Raw genomic sequence first — 11,818 nt, 5'->3', positions numbered from 1 at the left:
GGAATTCAACGTCCCTCCGACGTCAATCGACGCGAGCGTCTTCCATCCTCATGCCCGAACCATATGGTTTGAAGTACCTATCTCAAGCAGACGGACTTCACCTGTTCCTCAGGCGGCTTCTCACCTTTTTGTGAAGCTTCCGTGTGGTGCAACAACAATGAGCAGGAGCTCGTTGTCAACCGGCGCAACATCGACAGTGCTAGTCCTCACGACTACCACTGATTCGATTTTTCATCCTCACCTTCTCTTTCCTCCATGTATGACGAGGCGCATTTTGATCTAATTCTTTCATCAAAGCCTCGCCATGCATTTCCTTCGTTTCTCCTCTCCTCTTCTTGCACTCCTCTTTCCCACCCTTCCTCGTCTGTCTCCTCGCCCTCCGGATAGTATGTATAGCTGCATCTCATGATTATCTCTAAGATGCTATACATACTTTCTTTTTCTTCACTTTGCTCTTCTCCATCTCGACATCTCCTTCACTTCTCCGTCTCCCTTCTCATCTCTCTACCTCTCCACTGGCGTTCTCTTCCTTCTGCATCTCGGGACCTCTTCCCCTTCTCAAGTCTTCCCACGAGTGCTTGAGAGTCGGAGTTGAAGTCCTATCCGATCATTGCCTCCATCATCAGCTCTCTTTTTTGATGTTGCCAAAAAGGGGGAAAAGTTGGAAGTCAGAGAAAAACCTTCTCAAAGATTTTTCCTGCATCTTCTTTCTTGACTGAAGATGGGACAGCAAAAGGATCACCAGAAGTAGAAAGGAGGACGTTCCAGTAAAGACCTCAAGTTGAAGGAAAACAAGTGGGAATAGAACAAGCTTAGGAACATGAAGACTAAAGACAGAAGATGAAGATCAAGAAGTTCAAGGCGCAGCCAAGCAGATTGCTGGAGTCCATGGGTTTTCCCATGAATTTTTGTATTTATTTTTGTACTCCAATGTAAGTTTGCTCTGTACCTCAACTGATGTATCATCAGTCAATTTATTGAAATGAAAAGAACTTCTTTTTTATCTCAACCTGAAGACAATAACTTTTTGTCCAGGCTCTGATTATGGTTTAATGTTTTTTTCCTCGTTCCTGTTTTGAACTGTTGTGTTCATAACTCTGAAGTACAAGTTATTAGGTTCTATTGTTAAGGGGGAACTGTATTCACCCTGTTTTAGAACTTGTGCTCTGAGTTCAGTCTTTGTTTTGCTTAGAACTACTGTAAGGTTTTGGCATTATCAAAAATGGGGAAATTATTGGGAACCCCATGCAATATCAGGTTTTATTTTGATGATACCAAAATCCTTAGGTTTATATTGTAATAGACTAGAACTGTTTTGAACTCAAGTGTTAGAGTTCGCTTCTAGTTTAGTTAGCAGTTCTGAAGACTGAAGACTGAAAATACCAACTGAAGTATCAGTTGAAGAATCAGTTCAGAACTGATTACTTAATACGTGCTCCGTGGACTCAGAAGACTGATACTAAAGTCAAGTATCAATTAAACATTCTTCCTCGGACTGAACTTCCAACGTTCAAAGGAAGCCACGTGCTTACAGAGTACAGCCACATTAAATGCAGAGATCTCAGGATCATCCCTCTTTGCAGAGGTCATTCCTATTTGGTGGCTACTTTATCAGAGACGTCACATCTCCTGTCTTTCAAAAGAGTCGTTTCTACCAAACAAGGAACCTCGAAGATTGAAGCCTCAGCCCAAATTCGAAATGCTCTCCAACGGAAGAAATCTTGAAGACGTTCTCCGCCAACGGATCTATTCAAGACCTCTCCAATAAATAGCGCTCGAGGATCAACTTCAATCTTCACCGATTCAACGACCTAAGCTGAAGCTCTGCCGAAATTGCTACTCAGCCAAAAGCTTAAACTCCCCAAAGCTTGAATCGAAGAAGAGAATTCCAAAGCCAAAATCAATCACTGCTGATTACACACATTCTCTTAGACCTTGGGCATATATCTGTTTACCCAGAAGCCCAGGTCAAAACTTGCTCCAAAGAACTTGTTCTTTGAAGTCCAGTTGGCAAGTTTTTCAAACCTCCTTTCGTAAGAAAGAAATCGAGTGTTTGAGTGGAAAAGGAGTTCAGGAAGGTACTCTGACTCTGTGAGATCCTAGTGCAAGGTCGTGCTAGGAGTGAGAAATCCAACGCGAGTAAAGCGTGGGTACTGAAGAAATGTCTCTTCAGTGGAACGGTTGTGTGCACCCGGCAAGCACACGGTTCGGTTTGCAGTGCACCAGTTAAGCACTTGCGGAGTGGATTGTTGGTCTGATCAACTGACCGTGGATGTAGGAAAGGGTTTTCCGAACCACGTAAAATTCTCTGTGTTATTTACAGCTTTCAGTCTTTACATACTTATCTGTGTTCTTACTCTTGATAAACTGAATACTGAATAACTGCAAAGAGAAACCTAAGACTAACAACGTGCTCAATCGAGGCTATTACGAAACAAGTTTATTTCCGCTGCGTGTGATATCAGTCTGACTGATCTTTCCTCTGATAGTCAGGAAGACTTATATCATCTCTGTTTTAGCAAACTCGACTGAAGCCCTTACGTGCATCAGTTAAGTTCCAGTAACTTAACTGATAACTCCTTAATGAAGAGTTTTCAGTATCAGTCGTCAACCCTGTTTGGTCAAAACTGTTTTCAGTCAACAGGTGTCATAGTTTGCGTGTAAAGTTTCATTTTGATCTCAATCTTGAGATCCCTCTGTTTTTAGAGGAGAATTTGAAAAATAGCCCATAGGTGTATTCCCTCCCCCCCCATACACCTATTCGAGACCCTCCGGACCTAACACTTCTCAAAAATTGATTTAAGATCAGGTTATCATCAGCTAAGGGTGAAGGAGTCCGATATTTTGAAGACGGCTTTCTGAACAAGGTACGGGCATTACGAGTTCACAGTTATGCCTTTTGGATTATCGAATGCACCAATGGTGTTCATGGACTTAATGAATTGAGTTTTCCACCAATACCTAGATAAATTCGTCATCATTTTCATAGATGACATACTGGTGTACTCAAGAGATCAAAGTCAGCATGAAGAGCATTTGCGTCTAGTATTGAAGACACTCCAGAAAGAAAAGTTGTACACCAAATTCAAAAAGTGTGAATTTCGGCTTGATCGGATTGTATTTCTTAGGCATGTGGTCTCAGCCCAAGGAATTGAAGTGGATCCATCGGAGGTTAAAGTAGTTCACAGCTGAAGCCCACCCAAGTACGCGGGTGAAGTTCGAAGTTTCTTGGGCTTGGCAGGATACTACCGTCACTTCATCGAAGGTTTCTCAAAGATAGCAAGCCCAAAGACGTGATTGACAAGGAAATGAGTAACTTTTGAATGGGATGAGAAATGTGAAAGAAGTTTCCAAGAATTGAAGCAGGGGCTGACGACAGCACCCGTGCTTACCGTTCCCCAAAGAACCGAATGATTCGTGATCTACTGCGATGCATCTAAGCAAGGGCTTGGTTGCGTTCTGATGCAACACGGCAAGGCGATAGCGTATGGCTCAAGACAGTTGAAGGTGCATGAGAAAAACTATCCTACCCATGATTTAGAGTTGGCGCCGTGGTCCATGCCTTAAAGATTTGGCGGCACTACCTTTACGGTAGTAAATGTGAGATATATTCTGACCACAAGAGTTTGAAGTATCTCTTCACTCAAAATGAATTCAACATGAGTCAGAGGAGATGACTAGAGTTGGTGAAGGATTATGACTGTACAATCAAGTGGTGGCTGATGCGCTAAGCTGAAAGGGGAATATGTCTGCAATGTACATATCCGGACTCATTCAAGAATTTTCTAAGCTAAGGATTGAGGTGGTATCAGTTACGGAGTACAAAAGTGCAATTTTGGTGGCTTTAACCATTCAACCGAAACTGCGAGATCGAATCAAGGAAGCGCAAGATGGTGATAGATTCTTGTGTAAATTGAAAGATCGAGTTCTAAGAGGTAACATCAAGGGATTCTCCTTGGTTGCCGATGGAGCATTAACGTTTGAAGGGAGAATTTGCATACCCAATGATGGAGAGATAAGAAGAACGATTCTAGAAGAAGCTCACAGCACACTCTATTCCATTCACCCAGGAGGGACCTGAACAAACTTTTCTGTAGAGGAACATGAAGAGGTTAATTGGAGACTACGTTGGAAAGTGTATGACGTGCCAACTAGTGAAGGCAGAACATCAGCGCCCCGCGAGATTACGTAAGCCACTTGAGATCCCAGAGTGGAAGTGGGAGAAGATTTCCATGGATTTTATGGTTAGCTTGCCTAAGACAGTCAAGGGTAATCACGTAATTTGGGTCATCGTGAATCGGCTTACAAAATTCGCTCACTTTCTGCTTGTGAAGATGACTTACAGCATGGAGCGATTGGTTGAAATTTATGTGCAAGAGATCGTGTGTTTACACGGGGTGCCTGTTAGTATTATGTCAGATCGTGATACGAGATTCACTTTAAAATTTTGGAAGAGCTTGCAACAAGCTATGGGCACGAAGTTAAATTTCAGCACGGCTTATCATCCACAAACCGACGGCCAATCGGAGAGGACAATCCAAACATTTGAAGACATTTTGAGAGCATGTGTGTTGGATTTTGGAGAAAATTGGGAGAAGCAACTTCCTTTGGTGGAGTTCTCCTACAACAATGGCTATCAGGCGTAGGCATGGCCCCGTATGAAGCGTTATATGGGAGAAAATGCAGATCACCACTACATTGGGATGAGGTTGGCGAATAGAGAATTTTGGGACCCAAGATTGTGGAGAAAACGGTAGTCGTGATCAACAAAATTTGGGAACGCATTAAAGCAGCCCAAGACCGACAAAAGTCGTATGCAGATTCAAAGATGAGGGATTTTTATTTTGAAGTGGGCTATAAAGTTTTCTTGAAGCTATAACCGATGAAATGAGTTGTTAGAATCGGCAAGGGAGAAAAACTAAGACCTCGTTACATCGGGCCCTTTGATATTCTAGAGAGAGTTGGTGAAGTAGCATATCGGTTAGCATTGCCGCCGAGCTTGACTTCGATACATAACGTCTTCTATGTCTCATCCTTGAGGAAATACGTCCACAACCCGGACAACATTGTGAATCATGTGGAGCTGGAGCTTGATAAGGACTTAACTTCTGAGGAGCACCCGACAACCATTTTGGATAGGAAGGTTCACGTGTTAAGAAATAAAGAGATCCCCCTAGTCAAAGTCCAGTGGAGTAGGCATGATCACAGTGAGGCTACATGGGAAAAGGAAGAGGACATTAGATCTAAATACCCTCACTTATTTGACTCAGACTCAGGTAGGTAATTTCGAGGACGAATTTTTTTTTTAGTTGGTAAGGATGTAGAGACCCAAAATATTTTAACTACAAAATTATTAAATTCTTTAATTTATTTTTTTCCAATTAAATATTAAGTTTTATAAGTCGCGCCTAGTTATTGCATGAGCATGATCATTTAATCATAATAATTTCTAAGTATTTATTATTATTTATTTTTATGTTGGGGAATTTATTTATTTTGTTATACTAAGTTACTACATATTAAAACCCAAACAATTATATTTTTATTTAAGCCCAAATAAATTCATTTTCAAATTCTGAAGCCCACTTATCGGCCCACAAAGAAGCAGCAGAGTTTCTGCATTCTTTTTCCTTGATTCTCGTTCCTTCCATGAACCCTAATTTTTCTTGTTGAGCAAATCCTAAACTATGGAAAGATTTATTTGATTGATCTCCCTTCCCAAAATAAACCTCTGACTCCTTGTATAAATAGCAGCCCCCTCCATCCCTATTCCTTCACACCAGAAAGTTAATTACCGAGCTCTCATCTCTTTTGGGAGAGGAACGGCGCGTGATACTTGATTATTTAATTACGAGTTTTTGCACAAGAAAGGTTAAGGTGGGGTTATAACGTTGCATTTAACATTTATCCTTATTATACGTTTTACTCAAATTATATGTGTGAGATACAGACAGAAAATTATAGCCTACGGGCTATATGAGACATAAAGTTATAGCATACGGGTTATATGAGACAAAAAATTATAGCCTACGGCTTATATGAGACACAAAGTTATAGCCTACAGGTTATATGAAATAGAAAGTTATAGCCTTCGGGCTAAGAGATAAAAAGTTATTGCCTTCGGGCAATATGAAAGAGCAGACATTTTTTATTGCACTTATATTTGTTGTGGTTCTTATAATATGGATAAATGCACCCCATTGAGTTTATTATACTCACCCCAAAAACAATATCTTTTTTTTTTCAGGGGATGACTCAGGCGATGAGAGGCAGGGCGAGTGATGGTCAAGATAAAAGAAGATTTAATGTTTTATTTTCAATTGTAATAAAGACTCAGTTTATGATGGTTATTTACTTTTCTCTGTTGGATTTAAGTTTTAGTTATTTAAATATTGAAATCTTATTATTTCTTTTCAAAGTACACTTTATTATTTAATAAGAAAATTGGGGTGTCACAGCATGACACAACAACTAACATGGTGTATGATGAAATTTTCGTTAGATTATGAATTAATTACAAATTTAGTAATTTATGTCTCAAAGAGGGACAATAAATAAAAGTCATGGACAATCTCTTTCAAATATAGGATTATACCTACCGAAACCAGTTTTTAGTCATGGGTGACTCTACGTGGCAATCTCAAGAGTCACTAGAAAAAAAGGTCTAAAGATTTTAGTATGTGATGAGAGTAGTCATACGCAAGACACAACAACTAACGTGGTGTATGATGAAATTTTTGATAGATTGTGAGGTAAATACAAATTTAATATTTTATTCAATCTTTAGAAGTTTTAAGTCATTATTAATATTATTTAAAATATTTTTTTCTTATTTTTTCAATTACTGGTTCCAGCTACAAGCATGTGTTCTCTATTTGAGGTGCATGTTGTGCCAAGCAGAATAGAGGGAAAAGAGTAGCAGGTGATAAACGTATTAGAGATGCACATCCCATTAGGAAAAACTTTGCATGTTTTTAATTATGCGGTCACCTCTGAGTAAAACTAAAATATTCTATTAATATTTTTTGCTTGGCTGATTTGGTATATGTTGATTGTTACTACAGAGGTTGGTACAATATTTGAAATTGAAGTGAGAAGAAGCAAAAGAATTAGGATGAGACCACTGGAATACTGGAATGGAGAGAGATTCTTATACGGACGAGTTGAAGATAGTGAGTACTTTTTTTGTCTCTCAGTCTTTTGCTGGAATTTAACATTTGATATCTTGGTACGTGATAGGTCTGATTTGTGACTTCAAATCATGTTTCAAATAATTGTTGCAACTTCTGTTTTAATATTTTTGGATCAAAATTCTGCCTACATAGACATTTAATTTAAGTCAATCTCAACTAAATATTACATCTTTTACTTAAAAACATATTCATTAAATGTTTTATTTTAGTGAGAAAAAAAAATCTTCAAATAAAAAATGTATTGAATAATTACAAAAATTTATGTTTTAATAGATCCCCGTCGATTTTCGACGGGTTACCAACTAGTTAATTAAGAAACTATAAGATTCATTTCAAAACGAGTCCTTATGAGTAGTCGAGACTCGATTGAGCTATTGGTCTAATTAACACATATCATTCCACATTATCATTAATGCTTATAAATGCTAAAATCGTTCTTATTGTTGAAAGTAGAGAGAAAAGTAGAAGATAAGAGAATAGCGTAGAAAGCGTAGAGAGAATAAATCTGTAGGAGCTCATATTATGAGGACTAAATGCCTCTATTTATAGGAGATACAAAGCTATGGTTAGGGTTTAGGTTAGGTCATTAAGTAGGGAAATATATATATTATATATATTTACAACACTCCCCCTTAAATGACTAACCTTAAAAATGTGCTGCCTCATTAAAACCTTACTAGGAAAAATTCAATGGAACAAAAACCTAGTCTAAGGAAAAAGAGTACAGCTGCTCCCCCTGAAAATGATAATTGTATATCTTTGAGACGATGCATGCCAATCTTGTGTACTAACTTTCTAAAAGTCGATGTTGGTAACGCCTTTGTGAATAAGTCCGTCATATTATCGCTTGATCGAATCTTCATGTATCCTTTGAGTTGCATGCAATTTGACTCCAAAGAAACTCCTCATTTGATGTTAGAGTCTAGATGTTCATGCCTTGTTAAAAATCTCTCCGTAAAAATCCTATGGAAAAAACTCGGTAGAGGAAAAAAGTACAAGACGTATATTTACTCATATATTACACTAGTTGTCTCGTTAAAAACCTTAACTAAGAAAACCTTGTAGGAAAAAACTTAGTAAGGGAAAAAGAGTACAACCATTTGGCCTTCAGGGCCATTGACCTTCAAAGTCTAATTTTCTAAACTATTTAAAAGATCCTGCTCCCCCTCAAGATAACAATCTTGAATGTGTTCAATATAGTTTTTGAAATTAAATAAATTATCAACATCATCCACCAATTTTGAATTTCGATTTCTTTCATAACATAGACCAATTGTAATTTGCTTTGAATATAACCAATAACATGGTTAATATCATTTAAAATTCTCCTTCTTGCAGAAACATTAAATCTTGCTAGCAAGTTAACTGCAAATTGTGTATCATGCATGATAAAAATAGTGCTTCAATAGCACACAAGTAAGGAACTTCGGGTCCTAAATAACTTCGTTATTTTCTTTTGGTCTAGGTGTGTCTTTATCAACTTCAAGTGATAGAATAATCATTTGATAGCTAAAAGGATGTGTTATTATTCAAAATCTTCTTTGGGTAGGTCGGCGAATTCATATAAAATACAGTCGATTGATTTGAAATACTCCAATGGGGTGATTCTCGATCTTCAGGTCGAGACAATACTTAGTTTTAACTAAGTCTTTCTATTGAAACTTCACCGCTAGATATTAGTTCACTTTCTCATAAGTTTTGAGTATTCATAAATGTTCTTTCTTCAAGAAGAACTTCCTTAGTTGGTTATGGACTTTCACATATATATATATATATATATATATTTATGTTTAATGACCTATATAATAATACAACCATAATGTCCATAAATTTGATATCTATGTCAATGATTACTGCCATAAATGTTATATAAATAACGAAACATAATGCCATCTATAACATGAGAATATATTTGGGAATCTTAATCCCTTGAGCTACTAACCTCGCTTAATTATTTAGCGAGTTCGGCTCTGCCTCATTTCTTACTTCTATATTTTTCAGTGCTTCTGGCACACTAATATAATTTGTTTTGGATCCAAATAATCTTCAAGTTGAACTAGCAATTTGTTGAGGCAAAAGTATTGTCGACAACTATGATTTTTCTATTACGATTCTGACAAACATGGTTTTCATACCTCAATTCCACATGTTTTGTTGTCATTTCCCTTCATGTTTTGCTTGTGAATGCTTGTTTGTGCCCGAATATTTAGTTTTATGAAGATTTGATATCTTGGTGTAGTTTTGGAGTAATTTCAGGAAAAATAAAGGATTAATTGGAGCATTTTGAAGATATGAGATTGAAGTACGTCTCGAGAGGAATCCGTGAGCGCAAACGGCGACCAAATCCGAGTCCGGACGAGGGAGAACGGAGCAAAACGAGCGGACTGTGCAAAACGCCCAGTACCCCGCGGTCACCACCCGCGGCCGCGGGGTGGGACCGCGGGTCAGCTGTTCCCAATTCCAGGGGTGTACCGCGGTCACCACCCGCGGCCGCGGGGCGGGACCGCGGGTTCCCTGAGTTTTGCCCACGTTTGAGCACCACGGGCGCGGGCCATGACCGCGGGAAAAGAGCGGAGTCGCGTTTTTCAGCCCTTAAACCCCTTTCTCCCCCTTTTCCTCACATTATTCATCTTCCCCAACCTCATACTCACCCATTTCCATCTTCCCCAATTCATTCACACCAAACCCTAGCTTCCATTACCACATCTTTTTACCAAGATTGAAGGCATTGAAGAGGAGAGAAGATTGAAGAAAGCTCATTAATAGGATTTGTCACTTCTTACTCTCTCTTTCATTTATGTATTTCTTTGATTTTGGTTTGTTGTTTGTGAACATGTTTGGATAAAATCCCCCATTGGTTTGGGGATTAGGCTCATGGATGATGTGATAGATTGATTATTATGCTTAATATATGTATTGATTATTTCCTTGTTATTATCTTTTCAAGCCCTAGCTTTAATTCTTGTATGGATTGTTGGCCACTTTCTATGCATTTCTAATTTGTGATTTAAATCGGGAGAGGATAATCATAATAGATTAGGAGCTTGAAACATATTGACTCAATAAACCGGGAGGTTGAGAGTTGGGTGAGAGTTTACCGATCATTTGTGCTCTTGGGAGTTATAGGTTAGAAGTTGACCGGGGACTGGCAACTATGACCCGTAATCTACAGTTTTAGTCGTCCGGGAGGGGGCTAGAACTAGTGGGGAGATCACTCTAGATAAATAGGAATATCAAGACTAATATTGAGCTAATTGAAGTCCATTGCTAATCCATCGTTGCCTAATCCCTAAACCACCTTCATCACTTAATTAATCCACTTTATTTGATTGTTCTTATTTTGTCTTTGAATTTGTTAGTTAATCAAACCACTCACCTCCTTGTTTAGTCTAAATAGCTCTAGCATAATGACTTAAGGTAATCACTAGAATTTGACTACTAATCCTTGTGGAATACGACCTTGCTTCCCTATGTTGCAACTACACCGTATACTTGCGGCGTGGTGAAAATAATAGCGAACAAGTTTTTGGCGCCGTTGCCGGGGATTAGTTTAGTTTCTTTGCTTGTGATATTTTGCTTCATTGTGCTAAACTACTTTAGACATTTTACTTGCTTTAACTTTTGTTTTCTATTTTAAGATTGTGATTTGACTCTTTGTTCTTGTTGGTTGATAGGTAGTGTATGAATACAAGGTCAAAAGGTGCACCTCTTATACCTATAGACCTTGAGGTTGAAGCTTTTTGCCGACACAACAAAGCAAGAACAAGAAGAGATAGAGAGTTGGAGGGAAACATGGCGGAAAATCAAGAATTGATCCTCCAACTTCAAAGGCAACTAGAGGCTATGCAAGGGCGAATCAATGAGCAAGAGGCTCAAAGGAATGCACCACCACCACCACCTATTAGCAATATGTTCCAACCCATTGTCCAACAAGGAGGAGTGCATGCCCCGAGAATCAACGCCACCAATTTTGAGCTCAAGCCGGCCCTCATAAATATGGTACAACAAAACCAATTCGCCGGTCTTTCCCAAGATGACCCGAATGGACATCTTGGAAACTTCTTGGAGATATGCGGCACCATCAAGATAAATGGAGTCCCGGAGGATGCCATTCGACTTCGACTCTTCCCTTTTTCGCTAAGGGGCATGGCCAAGACATGGTACCAATCTTTAGAGGGTGGTTCTATCACTACATGGGAGAACATGGCTCAAAAGTTTCTCAACAAGTTCTACCCTCCGGGTAGAACCATGAAGATGAAGAAGGACATAGTCCAATTTCACCAATTTGATGGAGAATCCTTCTACGAAGCTTGGGAGAGATTCAAAGAGATGCTAAGGAAGTGCCCTAACCATGGTTTAGATCAAAACACAATCATTTGTGTATTCTACACCGGGTGTAGTGGTGAGATGCAAAGAGACATGAATGCATCGGCCAATGGAGCATTGTTGGAAAAAAGCCACGCGGAGGCCGCTCACATCATAGAGAACTTGGCCAACAATTGCCATCAATTCCCAACTGTAACACCCCGTACTTTTCCTATGATGTGAGATAGTGTCTTAACACTATTGAGAGAACTGAGATGTCGAGATGCGAGATTATTTTTTTTTATGATTATATAGGACAG

General features: G+C 38.8%; 1 protein-coding gene and 1 non-coding gene across 2 annotated transcripts; one reads left to right on the top strand and one right to left on the bottom strand.

The window, feature by feature from the left end:
• The first annotated feature begins 4,670 nt into the window (after positions 1-4,670).
• LOC130998638 (uncharacterized) lies at positions 4,671-6,282 on the top strand. The gene is made up of 3 exons (XM_057924052.1): positions 4,671-4,708; positions 4,900-5,276; positions 6,248-6,282. The coding sequence occupies exons 1-3, from the start codon at positions 4,671-4,673 to the stop codon at positions 6,280-6,282; spliced, it is 450 nt and encodes a 149-aa protein (XP_057780035.1).
• Positions 6,283-11,444: 5,162 nt separating this feature from the next.
• LOC131002131 (small nucleolar RNA R71) lies at positions 11,445-11,551 on the bottom strand. The gene has a single exon (XR_009094205.1). It is a non-coding gene; the product is annotated as a small nucleolar RNA R71 (small nucleolar RNA).
• Between the last annotated feature and the right edge of the window lie 267 nt (positions 11,552-11,818).

The sequence above is a fragment of the Salvia miltiorrhiza genome, chromosome 8 (assembly GCF_028751815.1).
Source record: "Salvia miltiorrhiza cultivar Shanhuang (shh) chromosome 8, IMPLAD_Smil_shh, whole genome shotgun sequence".
Taxonomy (NCBI): domain Eukaryota; kingdom Viridiplantae; phylum Streptophyta; class Magnoliopsida; order Lamiales; family Lamiaceae; genus Salvia; species Salvia miltiorrhiza.
Note: the sequence above shows the minus strand (reverse complement) of the source record. Positions and strands in the feature narration are given on the sequence as shown.